This window comes from Arvicola amphibius, chromosome 7 (genome assembly GCF_903992535.2).
Source record: "Arvicola amphibius chromosome 7, mArvAmp1.2, whole genome shotgun sequence".
NCBI classification, from domain to species: Eukaryota; Metazoa; Chordata; class Mammalia; order Rodentia; family Cricetidae; genus Arvicola; species Arvicola amphibius.
The window spans coordinates 99534924-99554974 of record NC_052053.1 but is presented as its reverse complement, the minus strand read 5'-3'; the positions used below and the strand labels follow the sequence as shown (position 1 = coordinate 99554974).

The 20051-nt window shown below is 39.6% G+C and overlaps 1 protein-coding gene and 1 non-coding gene across 2 annotated transcripts in view; both read left to right on the top strand.

Moving 5' to 3' along the window:
- LOC119819902 (DNA repair protein RAD51 homolog 2-like) overlaps window positions 1-20051 on the top strand; it is a 39868-nt gene that overhangs the window by 300 nt on the left and 19517 nt on the right. The window contains exons 2-4 of the mRNA XM_042055406.1: window positions 2840-2948; window positions 4619-4732; window positions 6880-6996. Of these exons, the coding sequence (XP_041911340.1) occupies window positions 2840-2948; window positions 4619-4732; window positions 6880-6996 (340 nt within the window). The remainder of the gene's footprint in view (window positions 1-2839; window positions 2949-4618; window positions 4733-6879; window positions 6997-20051) is intronic.
- Window positions 11950-12021, top strand: Trnae-uuc. The gene has a single exon. It is a non-coding gene; the product is annotated as a tRNA-Glu (tRNA).

Sequence of the window (20051 nt, the reverse complement as noted above, 5' to 3'; positions counted from 1 at the left end):
GGAGCAGTTAGGGATCTGGGCAAGTTTAGGGACTGTCACACTTACGTTGAAGAGCGAGGAATCTGGAGTTTGAGCTCTGAATTAGAATGCGTGCTTCATTCTTGGCTAGTTTGCGCGTTTCTCAGCTTAGTGCATCTGACTAGTCTTATGTGTAAGATGAAGTAAAAACACCCGAAGCATTTAAAATTAATGTCTGGCGCGTATTAAGGGCCCAATAAATAAATTAATCCCCCAAATCCCCCCAAACAGTTGTTTTTGTTACTTCACTGTTTTTATTGAGCGCCTAACATAAGCCGAGTCTGTGTTGCCATCTCTGTCTCACATACATACATACATACATACAGACAGACAGACAGACAGACACACACGCACCGCTGAAAGAAAGGAAGAAAGAAAGGAAGGAAGAAAGAAGACAAACTATAAAATAGCACAGATAAGATTAAGGAAGATATATGTGCCAAGCGTGGTGGTAGTCATGGAAAAGAAGAGACTGATTATCGAAGGCTTTGCGTGCAGAAATGGAAGATATGTGCTTGAGGAATCTAACATAAACCAACTTAACCTTGTGAATGGTCATGCTGGAGGAATCCCATGTTTGTCCATGATGCTTGCCTACGTTGGGCATTAATGCAGCAGCTCTCGAGTAGAAAGTGGAATTGGCCTTATTTTACACACGAGGAAGACAGTGCTCTGCGAAATCTGATTGAGCCTCCAATCTAATATTTGAGGGAGAGCTAAATAAGGGACCCCGCTTTTCAAGTTGTTTTTTTTTTTTTTTTAAATGTGATCCTAAAAGTTTGGAAGTTGTCATGTGGTCTGATAGTCCCACAAAACATTTTAAGCAATGAAACCGACTTAAGGAAGCTACTTCTAGTAGGATTGTGACATTCATCCTATTTTTTTTTTTTAAATTTTAGGCCATTTTGAGACTTCTCCCCGTCTGTTTCTTCAGCAGCTACAACTATACTTGTTGCATAGTTGTAATTATTTGAGTGTATATCTCGCCATCTTTCAGTTGTAAGTACGAACAACAGAGGAAATGAGTTTTACACCCTTGAGCTCAGCAGAGTGAAAGAAACAAACAAATGGAGAATATTATAATTAGAGAATTTAATTATATTTGGTAGAGTAGAGAATAACTCGAAGCCATAAGCAGTAGTATAGGCAAGTGATGGGAGTGGTACTATTAAATAGAACGGTTATTGCTAAGGTCTTTGTAATTTTGGGTTATAAGTGGATTTGTTTTTGTTGTTCTATGGCTTGAACTTACTCATTAAGTGATGTTATTGCCTGGAACTACCTTATCTGAAATGCAGTAGGTAACAGAATAGCAGGTAAGCGTCCTCTTTTCTCTTAAAGAAACAAATCAGCCCCAACAAATTCCCATTGAGAGAAATAAAGAATGTGTTTTGTTTTTGTGGGGAGAGAGGAAAGTAGGAGATGGGGGATGAGAGAGAGAAAGAGCAGGGGACCTCATGTAATTCAGATAATTTAAGTGTTAAACAGAATTGGACTAAGTGGTGTGGTAGCAGATACCTTAATTCTTGTTTATAGATTTGTTCTTTGCTGTATAGTTTGATTGTTATTGCTTCATTCCATGGAATAATGAGCTCCTATTCTTTTATTTCTGGACGATCCTTTGCCATATCAGTGAGATACATAGCCATTTCTTTGCATGCATTATTACAGAGATTACAACAGTTCTAACTGCCCAAAGACTAATATTGTATGAGTCTCATTTAGCAAGGTACAAGAAGAACAGAATTTAATTCTATATGGGACAGTAAGCAGCTAGTACAATAATGAATATGTTTATTGCTAACACCTATATTAGTAAAGTCTCATTTGACTGAGATTTGTTCTGACTCTTAGAAAACGCCAATAAGATTTGTGTTTCTAAAAATGGTTCAGAGGATAGGTCTCAGTGTCAAACTGCCTGGATAGAATTCTAAATCTACTGTTTTTTTTTTCTGATAACAGTGGGATATGTGACATTTGCAGAGTAGCTTTCACATAAGTTAAAAAGAAAGCTACTTTCATTATAATTTGTTCAAAATATTAAACGTAAAGTTTGGAGCATGGCTGGTATGTAATAGATGTCTATTTATTGTTCAGTGCAGAGTTGGTATTTGGAAATGCATCTTGAAGAGCACATAACCAAATAAAATTTGTAAATAATGCTCAATATCTTAATATTATTGTAAGTGATGGCTAGTCTTGGTAGTCAACTTGACACTCCTGAGAAGAGGGAGCCTCAGTTGAGGAGTTGCCTCCATCAGATGGGCCCGTGGGCATTATCTGTGGAGACATTTTCTTTATTGTCAATTGATGGAGGAGGGCTCAGGAGTAGGGTACTTGTGAGTGGTTCTACTCCTGACCTAGGCTGCCTGGTGAGCGAGCAGGGGAAGCAAGCCAGTACACAGCTTTCCTTTGTGGTCTCCGCTTCTGTTTCTGCTTCAGGCTCTTGCCTGGAGTTCCTGCCTTGGCTTCCCTTGACACTGGAATGTAATTTGTAAGCCAAATAAACGCTTTCTTCCCAAGTTGCTTTTGGTCAGCATTTTATCCCAGGAACACAAAGCAATCTAGTCTACAATGTAAATATGAAGTACTGTTAAAGTCATGTAATATCCAAGAATTGTATGGAATATGGAATCTGTTTTCTGAGGTTGCCTTCTTTCTCTGTAGACAAGCTCAATAAGCAAGTGTCTCTCCTACTTTTATTAGCAATTTTCCCATGGATTGTTTTGTCCATAGAGAAGTCTGAAGGACTTTTTATTTTCTGGGGCATTTTGTATACTCTGTCCACTATCATTTTTATTACTTTCTGTTGTTTTTCAAGATTCTTCTTTGGGAGATCTAGAAATATGAGCAGCAAGAAACTAAGACGAGTGGGTTTCTCACAAGAGCTGTGTGACCGTTTGAGCAGACATCAGATTGTTAATTGCCAGGTAAAGATTTGTGTGTTTTTAGATACATTTTATGTGCAAATTAATTTTAAGTTAACCTTTACTGTTAGACTTGGGTTAGGAAAATTTAGGGTTGCAGGGGCTGGGGAAGTGGCAGAGTCAGTAAAGTCCTTGGCGTGTAAATGTGAGGACCTGAGCTTGGCTGCCCAACACTGTCATAACAAGCCGGGCCTGGCACATCTGAACTGGCTCCAGAGAGGCAGAGACAAGAGGATCCCTGGGGCTTGCCAGGTAGCCAAGCTAGCCACATTGTGACCTCCAAGTCTGTCCCAGAGGTCAGTTCTTAAAGAGAGACTAAAGGAGACATCCAATGTTGACTTCTCACCTCCACTTGCCTAGACAAAAATAAAAGTAAAAACTTAGATGCTCAAAAATAAGCTAAATAATGCTGTTTCCTGTAAGTGATTTAGGTTGCATCTCTAGCTGGAATTTTATTTACTGAAGTCTAATATTTTTGTATTTTAGGATGAGAATGGTCATGGCATAAGGAAGTATGCCTGTGCCATTTATTTGGGGTTCCTGAGAAGTTTAATCCACTTATAATTTTTTAATATTACCTGAGAGATATGACTTAAATGAGATTACAGTGAGGATGATTTCTCTTAGAAGAGACATTAATAATTGGGGTTATTATTATGGTTTACTAATGTTGGATATTGAGCCCCCGGTTTAAATTTTCTGCAACTAAGTTATACCCCAGTCCAGCAGTAAATTTTTAGGATAAAAATATACAACAAAAGTTTTTTTCTTCTTCTTTTCTTTTTCAGATGCTACATCTTTAAGTACAGTAATGAAGAAAGTCCCTCTTAGAAGGGCAGATTAGGGCCAAAGTTTTATTTTAGGATTTTTGTCTTTAATAAACATATTTTCACAATGTATAATTTTTGTGGATTGTTTATTTCAGGGATATCTTTGTTTATTCTGTTAATACATTTAATAATCATGTTTATATTTTAAATGGTTTAAAAGCATGAATTAAACATTTTATTCTGTATTCTGAATTAAACATTAAACATCCCCATTCTCTCAGTTAATACTTTTCTCTGAGGGTTTTTTTTTGAGACTTTTTTTTTTGTAGTTTTGTAGTCTGTTCTGGAACTAGCTCTTATAAACCAGGCTTGCCTTGAACTCACAGAGATCTTCCTGCCTCTGCCTCCTAAGTGTTGGGATTAAAGGCATGTGCCACCATTGCCCAGCTTCTGAGTTAACTTTTAGCCTAAAAGACAGCACTTTTTAACCTGATTCTTTCTGGGCATATATTTGAACCCAAACTCAAGCACAGTGCTCACATAAACTTGGACTGGGTATTGCTGTTCATGACGTCTCTTGATGTATCTTCTAAGACACTCCAGCTGGACTGTGTAATAGTGTAATAGTGTGTAATAGTGTAATAGCTGGTCTGTGTAATAAGACTGCCTTACATCTCTGAGTTAAGGCCTAGAAGCTCAATGACAGAATGTAAAATAGGCATGTATCTTCTCTCTGCAATAAATTTCACTTCTGTTTAGAGATGAGCAGTGATAACTGAAAGTTTCTTTATATTTGCATATCTTTTAAATTAAAAGAGCACATGATGAAAATTACTTTTTAATTCTTATGTCTTTGCTACACATGTATGTTAAATATTTATTTTTACCTTTTTTTATTTTCAGGACTTTTTAGATCTCTCCCCACTGGAACTTATGAAAGTGACTGGCCTGAGTTATGGAGGTGTCCATGAGCTTTTGTATATGGTCAGCAGGGCCTGTGCTCCCCAGATGCAAACAGTACGTGTAATTCAACAACGAGGGGCATTACCCCCTTTAGGGTCAGGGCAGCTCCCTCCTGTGCTTAGCTGAAATGTGAAGGATGACTAGGGGAGACAGACAAAGACACTGGGGTTGGAGAAGGGCCAGTGTCTGGCCTTTGCTGTAGCAAATGCACAGGCTGTGAGAAGGGCGCTTGCTCAGCGGTTAGCAGGCTGTGCCTGCAGAACCCAGTGAGTTACTGCAAAGATGCAGCCAGAGAGAAGCAGGAGGCAGCATGGGGTCTTGAAGACCATGCTAAGGATTTGGGACATTATTCCAAAAATAGTAAATCATAAGGGGGAGAGTCAGTGCATTTGAAGAAGGTAGGTCTTGAATGCACATCGAAAACAAGCAAGAACTTATTCAGGGTCTACTAAAGTATCTGTTATGGTGTTGTGGAAATAGTGGGTAATGGGTTATTAGTGTGGTATTGTGGCAGAGGCTGGAGTACTGATCACTTGGTTTTTTTTTTTGTTTTTGTTTTTTAACATTTATTTGTTATGTGTACAGTATTCTGCCTGCATGTATGCCTGCACGCTAGAAGAGGGCACCAGATCTCATTAGATGGTTGTGAGCAACTGCTGGGAATTGAACTCAGGACCTCTGGAAGAGTAACCAGTGCTCTTAACCTCTGAGTCCATCTCCAGCCCTGTAAAATTATTTTCATTGCTACATCATAACTGTAATTTTGCTACTGTTACGAATTCTAATGTAAATATCTGTGTTTCCTGATAATCTTGAAGGGTTTGTGACCCACAGGTTGAGAACCTCTGTTCTAAGCCATCCTTAGTATCTCCTCAAAATGATAATTTGTGGGGTTAGAGAAATGACTCAGCAACTAAGGACACTGGCTGCTCTTCCAGAGGACCCATGTTTCATTCCTAGTACCCACATAGAAACTCACAGTATAACTCCAGTTCCAGGGGATCCAGTACCTTCTTCTGGTCTCTTCAGTTACTAGGCATTCATGTGGTTGATAGACACACATGCAGGCAAAACAGCCATATACACATAATAAAAATTAAACAAAATACAATAGTTTGTTATATTTACCACAAGTGGGTGGATTTAAAGAAGAGAAAGAAGAGAAAGTTGTCTCAGTCTGGTTCAGGCACAGCTGCACCCTCTCTGGAGTGTCTAAGGGAGAATCCCTTTCTTGCCTCTTCAGTTGCTGAAGAACGTTGGCATTCCTCGGCTTGTGGCCACTCTCCCTCCGTTCTATCTTCACATCATCGTCTTCTATTGAAGTTGCCTTTGCCTGTGTCTTAGAAGAGTACTTTTGTTGGCATTTGTGGTCCAAACACATAATCCGGGATTGTCTCCTCATCACAAGGTCTTTAAGTTATTCACATCTGCAGAGACCTTTTCTCCAAATATAGTCACATTCACAGACAAACTCCAAGGATTTGGTGTGGATATCTTTTAGGGGCCATTTCTCACCCATCTCTCCAGCCTCCTTCAAGCTGTACTTCACAAACAACCTGAGTTTGAGATGATCCCATGGCAAGTTACCTGTCCCAGAGTTCCTCGTGGGTAGCTCCTGCTTGCTTCTCCTGCTTGCTTCTCCTGCTTGCTTCTCCTGCTTGCTTCTCCTGCTTGCTTCTTCTGCTTGCTTCTCCAGCCTTGTCACAAGATGCCCGCTGCCACAGTTCGTCTTCCACCCATCCTAAGTGAATCTGTTTAATTATTATGGTTTGCAGTTTCCATTAGCTCCTGCTTCTTTCCCACTTCTTGATCTGTCTGTGTGCATCCTTGCCTCTTTGGCAAGAATGTTCACGTTCCTTTTCTCACCTAACAGTGGATTCAGAGTTTTGCACAGATACCTAGCTCTTCAGTGAAGCCTTCTAGACCACCACGTCTGGGTTAGGTGTAACTAGTGTGTAAGTCTGATACGTTTGTAAGTTAACAATGTTGCCACCTGGTGTTTGAATCCCATAGTCCTTGTTTTGCAATAAGCCTGTGAGCATGGTAGCTGTTTGTTATAGTCCATCCTTATAATTTCGCATGGTCATCGGCACTGGGTAGATATTCACTAGTCAAATGAATAATAGAGGAAGGAAAGCTGACTTATGGTTATAGAGTTGGTTTGTAATAGCTGAATGGAACTTAATGATTTTCCTTTTTAGGCTTATGAGATAAAGATGCGGAAGTCTGCTGGTCCCTCCCCAGCGTTCCTATCTACTACCCTTTCTGCTTTGGATGAAGCCCTGCATGGTGGTGTGGCTTGTGGGTCTCTCACAGAGGTAACGGAACCCATACCTTCTTCTATAAGTATTAGTACCAGGTGGAATGTTTAGTTAAAAAAAACAAAAACAAACATAAATTACCTCATGCAAACGACTGTGAATTAAGTCCTAAGTACTTTGCTGGCATAGTCCTCTAGCCAGTATCAGTATAGTTGTTTTCTAAACAGAGGCATTAAAAAAATCATTGCTGACTGACTAGATGTGTCCCGGTTTTGGTTTCTTTGTATTGCTTTAGAAAGTGATGAGTATTGGGGTCTGAGGAGGTAGCTGAGTGGGCAGAGTCCTTACACTTGCCTTATAGTCTGGATCAACAGCACCCGTGTAAAAGCCATGTAGTGGGGTATGTCTGTGATGGCAATGCAGTGGAGAGGAGCTGAGTCTGTCTCAAAGCACAGGATGGAGAGGAGTAGAGGAAGGCGTCAAGTGTTGGTCACTTGCTCACACACCTGCACATGCACACGCACGCATGAAAACACGTGCATGCGTGCAGCCACAATATTGTGAATAGTATTAGGAGGGAATTTAAAATAGGATCACTACTTAGCAGATTTATAGTATGAGCCAATTTTGACAATGTTTTAGCAAATAATATATTAAACTGTCGTGAGCTATTTTTGTTTCTTGCTATTGATAGCATTTGATTCTAGGAAGCAATAACTTACTGTATTATTTTATGTTGCATAATGAATTATGTTCAAGTTAAGTGGCACAAAGCAACAATTAACAGTGCCTTTGGGAGTGTCTGAGCTTAGTGATGTTGGCAGTGCCAGCAGTCAACCACAGCTCAAGATGCCCAGAGGAGCTCACTCCTAGGGGCATCACTGGCAGGCTGGTTCTGGTTTTTTTTTTCAATTCTTCCCTAAGTGGGGTCTTCATAGCCTGTCTTATCTTCTCTTGACATGCTGGCTGACTTCACTCAGGCTGAGTAATACAAGACAGCAAGCTGGAAATGGTGGTATTCTTGGTGATTACACCACTGCTCATGACAGGTTCTCTTCATTGTGAGAACTGTAAGCCCAGCTCAGGGTCAGGGAAAGGAAATTTAGGCTCTGCCTATTGAATGAAGTTTCAAGAAGCGGAGGGCACTTCAGGATCACTGTGTCTCTTTTCCCTGAAAGTTGCCTTGGTGTGTATGGGTGTGGCACCCGCAGGCTGCGTATCAGTAACTCCTGAGAACTTGCCTGAAATTTTTAGAAGCAAACTTCTAAGAGCAGACACATTGTGTGTGCGCGTGCGCGCGCATGCACGTATGTATTTGTTTCTGGGTATCAAACACAGGGCCTCAAGCATATTATACAATGTCTGCTTCACTGAGCTACATCCCCAGTGTTTTCTTATAGTTCTCATAATCATAATTTAACTGTAATGTTTTTCTTAAAGATAGGAATCCTGCTTTAGGGAATATTTTATTCTCTATATTCCTAGAGAGGTTTAAATACTGCTGTGACTAGTAGGTGCCTAGGAAATAAATAGTTGATGAATGAATAAGCTAATTGAAGGGCTTGTAGTTGCATATGTTGCCACCAGATGGTGCTAAAATTACACGTTGCACAATCATTTTGAGGTGAGGCTGGACCAGGGCAGTTAAGAACTATAGGACTGATGGAGTTATGAGTTTACGTATAGAAAAAATGAATGTGAAGATGATTAGCAGAAGCATGTTTTTCATCTTCGAATATTGTAGTGATTTCTCCACGTTGTCATTTTCATTCACTTCACTAATTCTGTTTGAATTCAAGTGAAGTTATAAGCCTTTGGGTGTTTTGTTATGGTCCATCTAGCTAGCTTATAATGCTGATTAGTAACAAATTTTTTACTTTCTGCCCTCATTAGATCATTTTAAAAATCTTTTGGGCCCTTTCAGTTAAAATAGCTTACCTGCATCCCAGGTTTTTACCATTCTCTGGGGTTTCCTTTAGTTACATAGGAGGAATACAGTTTTTGTTTTGCTTATTTTTGAACTTTAAAATCCATATATTTGTGATTAAGATTCATATCTCATGTCTCCTTCATAAATTGCTTTCTCATTTAATGTTATTTCTAAGGTTTTTTTTTTTTCATGTTGCTTCAGGTAGCAAGACCATACTTTTTATTGCTGTATTATATTTTATTTTGAAAACATGTCACAGTTTACTCCTTTTGTTATTAGTGAACATTTGGCTTGTTTCTTATTTGTCACTGATATGAATAAGTCCTGTGAAAATTTTTATACACAGTTGCTAGGTATTGGGTAGTTTCCAGTTTACATCTATTATAAATAATGTAACGTTTATGGGTATGTTTGTGTAAAATAAATTTTTGGTAGTAAACATTCACCTAGGAGTGAATGGAAAGATTGGATCATGTAATATACGGGGCTCTTTAAGAATCTGCAAGACTGGTTTCCAAAGTGATGGTAGCATCCTGCATCCTCACTGGAATGCACAGTGTATTTTTTAATACAATCTCACTAACACTTAGCATTTTTTTTCTGATGCTAGGTTTTGAACCGAAGCCCTCACTCATGCTAAGTACACAGTCTGCCATACATCTATGTCAGTGTGCACCAATGCCTGTTTCTGTTTTACTTTAGGTCCTCTCATGAATGTATGGGTTATTTTTTTGTAGTTTTGTTTTGTATTTCTCCAGTGTGTTCATCTTTTTGTTTGTCTGTCTCTTTCAATGCAGGGTCTGGCTGTATATAGCTCAGGCTGGCTTTGAACTTGTGATCATCTTGCTTTTTAAGTATTGTGATTACAGGTGTACACCACCATACCCAGCTTCTTTATTTTCTAAGAATCATCTTTTACTTTTATGTTTTTAAAACTTATATGCCCGTTGCCTGCAGAGGCCAGAAGAGGGAGTTGGATTCTCTGGAACTAGAGTTACAGATACCTGGGAGCCACTGTGTGGGTACTGGGAACTGGGAACTGGACTCAGATCCTGCAAGAGCAGCGAGTGCTCTTCTCTATTGAGCTATCCTGTCAGCTGCACTTTGGGTATTTTTCAAGACAGGGTTTCTCTGTGTAACAGCCTTGGCTGTCCTGGAACTAGTTCTTGTAGACCAGGCTGGCCTCAAACCCAGAGATCTGCCTGTCTCTGCCTCCTGAGTGCGGGGATTAAAGGCATACCACCACCGCCCTGGCTCATATCTTTAAGTTTTAATTGAATTGTTAATAAAGTTGATTAACGTTATATTGGGGTCAGCAATGTGACTCAGTGGGTAAAGAAGCTTGCTATCCAGCCTGGTGTTCAAAGTGTGATCTCAGGTACCCACACAGAGAGGGATGAGAAAACCATCTCCAAGGAAGTTTATCTGTACCTCCTCTATATGTATGCACAGACAGAGTAACAATATATACATTAACTAAAATAATTACTGTAGTGGGCATCATCACCCTTGCTGGCTTTAAAAGGGTTATGCTTCTCATATTTCATCATTAAAAATGATGGTGAGTCTCACTGAATCAAATAACAGAAATTAGCAAGATGAGCAATGTTAGGTTACTGAACCTGTTAATTAATTGCACTATGATTATATGAGAATATCTTTATTAGGAAGTACACTAAAATATTTAGTGAATTACTGATGTATACACCAACTCAGATAGTTGAGAGAAATAGGTATCTTACACATAAATATGTAGACTTGGGAGAGGACAATAAAATGATAAACAAATGGGAAAATGTTAACTTAGTAGGTGTGGGAAATGAATTTAAATGGTTTCCGATAGTCTGTTGTTACTGTTAGTTGTTGTATAAGTTTAAAAGTAATTTCAGACAGATAGTGAAAGAAAATCATGCAATCCATAATTGTTTCATGTATGCTTGGATAGAATAATTGTTCTCTAATTATTGGTTTCTTCTGTATATGATCATTAAATTAAGCATGCTATTTAAAAGTTATTTCCAAGGGCTGGAGAGATGGCCCAGCAGTTTAGAGCATTGGCTGCTCTTCCAGAGGTTTTGAGTTCAATTCTCAATATCCAATGTCACTCACAATCATTTCCACAGGATCCAACACCCTCTTCTGGCCTCCATGGGAAGTACACGCATGGTGCTTAGCCTTGTATGCAGGCAAAGCACCCATAAACATAAAAAGAAGTAATAATAATAAATATTTTGAAGGTTATTTAAACCTACTTTATCTTTATTGATCCCTCTCAAGTTGATATAATACCTCTTCCAGGAGAGTTATTTAGCCTATTTCATTTTGGGGTAGACAAATTTTCTTTTTGTTATACATATCTTGAGCATATTTTATTTTATTTTGTTATTTATTTATTTATTGTTTTTTCTCTGTGTAACAGCCCTAACTGTTCTGGAACTAGCTCTTGTAGACAAAGGTGGGCTTGAACTCACAGAGGTCCTCCTGCCTCTGCCTCCCTAGTGCTGGGATTAAAGGTGTGCACCACCACCGCCTGGCTTAAGCATATTTTATTATGTTAAACTAAAGACATTCAGAATTGCCATGTACACCTGGAGAAACAAACGACATGGGTCGTCTATGTGTGTAGCACTTGTCACATTACAGTTTTACTACTTGTGTGATTACTGTGTGTCCTCTTCACTGTATAATAAGTGCCAAGTGGCAGTGATTGTTTTATTATTTTTTCTTATTCCAATTACATTATTAACACACGTACAAGGTACTTAATTAGTGCCCATTAAATGAAGGCGTTTGGTTTTCTTTCTTACTTCTTTGCTTTCTTTCTTTATGTATCTCTGGCTGGCTTGGAACTGGCTACGTTGATGAGACTGGCTTTGAATGTGGAGACCTGCCTGCCTCCAGTTTCTTAGGGCTAGGATTAAAGGTGTGCGCTACCATACTTGATTTCTTTCTTTATTTTTAATACTTGTCTAGTTCTTGTTTACTCTGATGTTTTGGTTCCTGTTGCCTGTCCTCTCCACTTCTTTGATCATGTAATTAGCAAAGGTTTAGGAGTTTTTTTTTTTAATTTTAAAGATTAGTCCCTGGTGGTCTAGTGGCTAGGATTTGGTGCTTTCACCGCCACGGCCTGGGTTCAGTTCCCGGTCAGGGAACGTCCTTTAGCCAGGCGGTGGTGGCGCATGCCTTTAATCCCAGCACTTGGGAGGCAGAGGCAGGTGGATCTCTGTGAGTTCAAGCCCACCTTTGTCTACAAGAGCTCGTTCCAGGACAGGCTCCAAAGCTACAGAGAAACCCTATCTCGGAAAAAAACAAAACAAAACAAAAAGATGTAGCTTTAGAGCCTGTCCTGGAACTAGTTCTCATAGACCTGACTGGCCTCAAACTCAGAGATCTGCCCGCCTCTGCCTCCTGAGTGCTGGGGTTAAGGTTTATGCTACCACCACCTGGCATTCTTATACCTATAAGATATGATATGTATTATGTATTTGACACATGGACAAACTTGATATGTGGAGGGGACCACAAAAAGCATGGATACAAAGAGTGGGGATCAGTGAATCCATCTTAGAGACTATCAACTAATATGCATACAAATGTGTATATGTGTGTGTGTATGTGCATATAATAAAAAAAAACCCTATGTATCCCAAGTGCTGGAATTAAAGACACGTGCCACTACGCTGGGCAGAACTATTACTTGATTTGTTTACTAGGTCTCTGTTCTCAGAGACGTTATATTTGGCAAAATTTCTAAAGTGGCTTCCTGTGGTGGTTTGAATAAGAATGGCCCTCATAGGCTTATATTTGAATGCTTAGTCACCTGGGAGTGGCACTACTTGAGAATTAGAAGGATTAGAAGGTGTGGCCTTGTTGAGTTAGGTCTGACCTTGTTGGAGGAAATCTACCCCAGTGGTGGGCTTTGAGGTTTCAAAAGTCTATGCCAGGCCCGGAGTCTCTCTTTCTCTGCTGGAGGATCAGGCTGTAACTCTCAGATACTTCTCCAGCACCACACTCAGCTGCCTTCATGCTCCCTGACATGGCACTGGACTAAATCTCTGGAGCTGTAAACCAGCTCCCAACTAAATGCTTTCTTTTATAAGAGTTGCTGGGCTCATGGTGTCTCTTCACCGTAATTAAACAGTGACTAAGACACCTCCCAATGACACTGTATTCTCAGCAAGGTGCCTGGACTAGGATGAGATGTCATTGCCATGATTGAGGCATGTTATATGGCACAGTGGCTTTCAGATAGGAGAGCAGCTGGATCTCATCCTGTGAACTCTCCAAAGCGGTGATCATTCTCTCGAGTCAAAGCCTCGGGAGGACTGATGGGTTGCTGGTTTAGAGATGAACAGGAATGGATGTGGCTAGTATGTGATGTTTTACTCTTTTGGCTTTTTGAGGGGCCCACCACTCAGTGCCCAAAGAAATCTCACACGGAGGCTTATTCTTAGTTATGAATGACTGGCCTTAACTTGGCTCGTTTCTTGCCAGCTTTTCTTAACCTAAACTAACCTGACTACCTTTGCCTCTGGGCTTTATCTTTCTCTATTTCTGTATACCTTTCTTTACTTCTTTCTCCGTGACTTGCCGTGTAGTTGGGTGGCCCCTGGTGTCCTTCTTTCCTTGTTTTTCTCATTTGCTCCTTGTGCTCCTCGTTCTCGGTTCTCCTTCTGTTTATACTCTCTGCCTGCCAGACTCGCTTATCCTTGCTCCTGCCTTGCTATTGGCCATTCATCTCTTTATTAGGACTGTCAGGTGCTTTAGGCAAGGCACCGTAACACAGCTTCACAGAGTTAAACGAATGCAGCGTAAACAAAAGTCACACACCTGAAAATAATATTCCCCAACATGTGGCCACCAGGAACAGTAAGGATGTTCCAAGCTTTCAGATGACAGAAGAAAGAAACCTCAGATCTAGAGCAGCAGCACAGATTTTTTTCCAACAGCCTGAGTTTGAGACTTGACACTGATCTTTCCAGAGTGGAGCCTGGACTTTCCAGAGCTCAATGGCTACCTTTTTAGCCTTAGGAGATACTGAGCAGAGAGTTCCGTCAAGCCTGTCAGGAATCTGACCTCCAGAACTCTAAGATAACGAATGAGTGTTCTTTCCAGCTTCTGAATCTGTGGTGATTGGTGTGGCAGTAGGAAAAGTAGTACAGGTATAGACGGAGGTATCTACTTGCATTGTGCAATCTTTGTTTCCCATTGAAAGGCTGGAAATGACTGAGGGAGTAAATATAAATCTGGAAACATTTTCTCATCAGATTTATAGTTGCCCTTCCTTAACTTTAAATGTACAGTTCCTAAATGTGTTTAGCATCAATTGTAACTTACATGAACTCGCTGAATCTGGGTATGATAAGTTACATCATCAGTTACTGCACCAAGATGGGAAGTAGAATCAGAGGCATGCTCATGCGGAGGGAGCTTCAAAGACAGTAGTCCTGCTGAACTGCTGAGGGGATGAGCCAAGGGCTTTGTCTATTGCCTGACACAACTGATTCCTTACTTGTGGATTATATAAGCAAGTAATTCTGAATCTGTTATAATTGAAAAGGGACAGTGAAGATAAGTTTGAAGCCTAAACTTTAGAAGTTTGTATTATGTCAATGATTATACCTACCAGTTTTTTCATTATCCACTAAAGAGCCTTTTAAGAGTTTTTCCCCTCCCCCAACCCTCTTGTATCTTTACTGTCCATGGAAATTTAAATGCTATAGATATGCTGTGCATTTGTTCTGTACTTTGTGTCTATCTGTGCTAATGTAAAAAAAATAAACCATTGTTTTCTCAAAAACCAAGTTTCACCTCTGGGGTCAGTATTACCCCTGCTAAAGGTACACAGGACTAGATGCTATTGTGAGTAGGTAGAATTAGAGTTGTATTTAAAGGTATTGTCAGGGGCAGGCAGGATGGCTCAGTAAGTAAAGGTGCTTGCTGCCAAGTCGACTGACCCCAGTTCCATCCTTAAGACCCATATGGTGGAAGGAGAGAGCCAATTCCTATAAGTTGTCCTCTGATCTCTACACACACCTTGATGTGACCCCAATAAATAAATAAATGTAAAAGAAATCATTAAAAGGTAGTTTCACTTTATTTGTTTATTTATTTAAGTTTTGGAGACAGGGTTTCTCTATGTAGCCCTGGCTGTCCTGTAACTTGCTTTGTAGACCAGGCTGGCTTCAAACTCAGATAGATCTGCTTTCCTCTGCCACTTGAGTGCGTGGATTAAAGACGTGGACCACCATTGCCAGGCTTCGTAGTTTCATTTTGTAATCTAGATATTACACCATCTATGGAACTGGTCCAAGGTCGTGTCAATCAAAAGATGTCACATCTGTGTATCTTGGTTCAAAGAGTACCTCCAGAAGACCAACCAGTGAGTACTGCTAAATATTTACACTGTTGGTATTTCCTGGGTCATCTGTAAGCTTTTGTTCATGATTTGAGATTAGTATCAGTATCAGTTGCCAGAAGGGACCCAGAGTCCTTATTTGACACCCCATTTTCCCTTGGATAAAAGTCATATTACAGGTTTTTTCTTCCTTCTTCTCATTGACTGATTAGTGTGGCCTACTTGGTTCCAGGAGAGAACAGAGCAAGGCTTGTAAATTCAGATATCTGCAGGGCCTGCAATAGAAATGTGAAAGATTTACATGGTCATTAGATTACTTTCACTGTTGACAACAGCAGCAAATCTTAATTTTTCTGGCTATGGACCTCCAGATCTAGGAAGATGAGTTTTATCATGTTCAGATACAGTTGGGTTCTGATGGTCCACTTATAGCCACAGTGGCAGGAAAAATAGGGAATGATTTCAGGTGGGGATCGTTTACGTGTGATACACTCACTGATTTGTTTACCTGATGCACTTCTATGAAAGGTTCCAGTCACCCCAAGATTTTAACATGCACTGTTGATGTCTTCACTCATTCCTCATTTTAGATATACCTTCCTTTCTAATGGTTTCTTAGGATTGTTCACGTAACATGTTCAGGAAATGCTGCTAAATGCATGGCTATTTGTCTTCACGCTCTTTGATTTTTATGTGTATTTTGCAATGTTTGTCATCTCCATGTCCTACTTTTTTACTGTTCTGGTTCTCTCCTTTCTTCTTACACGCACACGCACACCCACACGTAGACGCACACCCACACGCACCAGCAATATATACTAATGGTACAGAGAGTCTTGGATATAAGCATGCTGATGTTCTGTAAGTTAAGATCCAGTTTTCTTTACAAGGCAGAGTGCAGCAGCCTTTCTGTGATCCTTGACTCTTTATTTTTAGTTTTAGGATTGGGAGAGGTAGTCATAAAATGAATTAGGTAGGTCTGAAGACCTAACCATATTTGTGCATAATTCTTGAGCAAATACAGACAAGTTCTTAGATGCGGGGTCACTAGAGAAAAAGGGAAGTTCCCAGGAGCTGTCCTGTTTCAGATCAGGGCCAGAAAAACCTTAATTTTCTTCTGCCAAGTAATGGCTTGGCAGATTACACTATCTTGCTGCCCCAGGCCTCAGAGTGCAGAGTTAACTTGGTAAGATGTGAGGTCCTAGCAGGTCTAGGCTTCACATTCTCTTTCACCGTGCAATTGAGCTTCAGGTTGAAGTGAATAGGTTCGTTCCTTCGTTCCTTCGTTCCTTCCTTCCTTCCTTCCTTTTTTTTTTTTTAAACAGATAATTAGATTTTCTTTTATTGGGAATAGCATTTTTCTCCTCAAATGTGGCACTAGTTTTTGCTATCTTGCTGATACTTGAATGGTCTTCACTAAGGATTTTCCTCCTGATGTTTTTGCATTTCTCGTGGAGAGGTGTTGAGGTTCAGCTTAACTGTGTGCAGCTGGTTGTATCTTACGGTGTTTCTGTGTGCAAACATTTCCAAGAAGCAAACAGCTTTGACTGCTCTAGCTTGGCAAGTTTTTCTTTCTAACCACCATTGGGTAGAAGCTGGGAACCAAACACAGCTTGAAATCTTGTGGTTTGGATGCTGGAATTCAGGGCTAAACTGTCTAAAGCTAAATTTATTAATGTTGAGATATTTTTCCCCAAAAACCTGAAAAATAATGAAATTTAACTCCTGGAAGTCCATAAAATTGTATATTTGTACACATACTCATACACACACACACACACACACACACACACACACACAGCTAACAAGAAGGAAAATATACTAAGAATATTCTAGAGATAGTTACTACAGTATAAATCAAACTCAAAATAGCCAAAACGAACCCAGATATGATGTTGTGTTTCCCCAGACTGTACTAAGGCAGTTCACGAGAGAAAATGATACTTTACTTAAATTTGCAGCTTTTTAGGTAGATGTTTTCAGAGAGAGAATAATAAATGAATACTATACACTTTCATAGTACCTGATACTGAATATTTCATATGTGTCATTTAAATTTCATTCCACTAAATGACCAAGCATTTAGTAGCTTTAATCTCATTAAATCAAAGAATAGATCCCAGAACTGGCCCTAGACAACAAGCATTGGAAGCGGCCTGCCCTCCATTTTCCTACCCTTTTACCCTCTAACATGCACACATTTGTTCTGTTTCAAGACTCATGTGCAACTTTTCCCAACTGGAGTGTCTCCTGTTGTGACATGTAATGAACAGTTTGATCTGTGTTGATGTTGGTAATGATAAAGACCTGTGAAGTTTCAGAGATCAAAGTCAATTATTCAGTTTTGATCAATCAAAGGGAGAATGCTATACATGTAAAGTATATTCAAAAATATTTTTGGCTAGGAGTAGCACATGCCTTCAGTCACAGCACGTAGGAGACAGAGAGTTGGGTTTTTGTGATTTCAAGGTTTTTGTGAGTTCTAGGCTAGCCAGGACTACAAAGTGAGACTCTACTTTAAAATAAAAAAAAAAAATTAAAGGGGGCCTACTGAGATGGTTAGAGAGTAAGGTGCTTGCCATGCAAGCCAAAACTTGAGTTTAGTCCCCAGATCTCATGGTGGAAGAAGAGACCCTACTGGCTGAATTTCCTGTTTTACCTTCACATGTGGACTGTTGCATGATATGCAAGAGTAATGATAATAATAACAATGATAACACACGTGGACTGTGTCCAGTATGCAAGTGTAACAACAACAACAATAGTGATAGAAATCATGAGGAGTGTAAAGTGTGAATGTTTTTCTAGTATGATCTAGATTATCTGACAGGCTAGATTCTGTTTCAAAAATGAAATCAAATTAAGAACTACTTTGTGTATATGTCATTGAAGTAAAGATGTTGACAGGGAAGGGATAGCCCCCAAAATGAAAGACATCCTGCATAGATTTTTTTTTCAGCACTGGATGTGAAACTCAGGACCCTACTGGTTAGCTACATCTACTGCTCATTTTGAGATAAAATGTTGTCTAGGTGCTAGGCAGTGGTGGTGCACACCTTTAATTTCAGCACTTGGGAGGCAGAGGCGGGCGGATCTCTGTGAGTTTGAGGCCAGCCTGGTCTATGAGAGCTAGTTCCAGGACAGGCTCCAAAGCTACAGCGAAACCCTGTCTTGAAAAACAAAAAACAAACAAACAAAAAAAAAGTTGCCTAGGCTAGCCTTGAATTCACACTGTAGCTCACAGATGCCTTGATTCTTCCTATCTCAGCTTCCCAAGTAGCTAGGATTATAAGCCTGTACCACCAGACTTCCTCAGACTTCCTGACTAGAAAATAATGAATGAGGGCATTTTCTGGGGGTAGTAATGTTTAATTTGATGGGAATTTAGATTACATATACGGGGCTGAAATTGTAGCTCAGCATGAGACTACTTGCTTAGCACACATCACCCCTGAATTCAATTCCCAGTGCTATAAGCAAGTAATTCATAGATGGCGTATGTGTATGTTTGTTGCATGGAACCACTCGTTCATTCAGGCTGCCCAGAACCAAAATAATCACACAGAAACTGTATTATTTAAATCACTGCCTGGCCCATTAGCTCTGGCTTTTTATTGGCTAACTCTTACATATTAATTTAACCCATCTCTATTAATTTATGCATCACTACGAGGTCATGGCCTACCAGCAAAGTTTCAGCACATCTGTCTCCAGCGGCTGCTCCATGGCGTCCCTCTGACTCTGCCTTCTTCCTCCCAGAATTTAGTCCAGTTTTCCCTGCCCACCTAAGTTCTGCCCTATCAACAGGCCAAGGCAGTTTCTTTATTCATTAATGGTAATCACAGCACATACAGGGAACTCCCACATCATATGTTTGTAGTATTCATCAAATAATCACATATTTCATTGTGAGGAAGTCAAAAGGAAAAATACTATACATATTAAACTCCGGAGAGTGATATGTGTATAGAATTGCTGGAAGAAAGTATGTTGATGTCTGGTTTATTTTGAATCATAGAGAGAAACCCAAAATGTATTAGTAAATAGATACAGAGATGGACAGAAAGACTAATACAGCATGAAATAGCATGGTAATTGTTGAGTGTAGGGGGTGGGTGTATGGATGTTTCTTGTAAAAGTCTTTTAGCTTTTCTGTTGCTTTTATTTTTAGGTGACTGACAGACAACACAAAAGTTAATTTTAGATGGGCAAAAGAACTTTTCAAATGATACACGTTTTGCTAGATTTTATAAAAATTTGTTTGAGTCTACTACTATACCATTTGCCATAACAGAATTTTGGAGGTTGAGTACTTTTATATAGGAAAGAGATTTATTTGGCTCACAATATGATGGTTAGAAGATCCAAACAACATGACAGTAGCCTGTTGGGAAAACTCGCCTGGCTGTGCCACAATATGGCAGAGAAGCAAAAAGGAAAGTACTGTGTGCAGAATGTGCTTATGAAATAACACACTCCATAAGAGGTATAATAATCCCTTCTGCTCTCCTGTCTGACCTAATCGTCCTCCATCAGCCTTCCCCTGTTAAAGTTTCTGCTACCTCAAACCGAGGATGAAGTTCTGAGGGCGTGAGCCTTGGGAAAACATCTGGGCTGTAAAATATAGAATCTTTGTGGTACTCTGTGATGAGATGAGGACTGATCATGAAAATCCATTGAAGCACAACTCATAGTAGAGACTATGAAAGAGCTGTTGAACTGGCAGAAGCAAGAACACATACACACATGTATTTTACTATATATATTTAGTAATTTATATATATATAATATGTATTATATATTATAACTTTTTAGCAAATTATA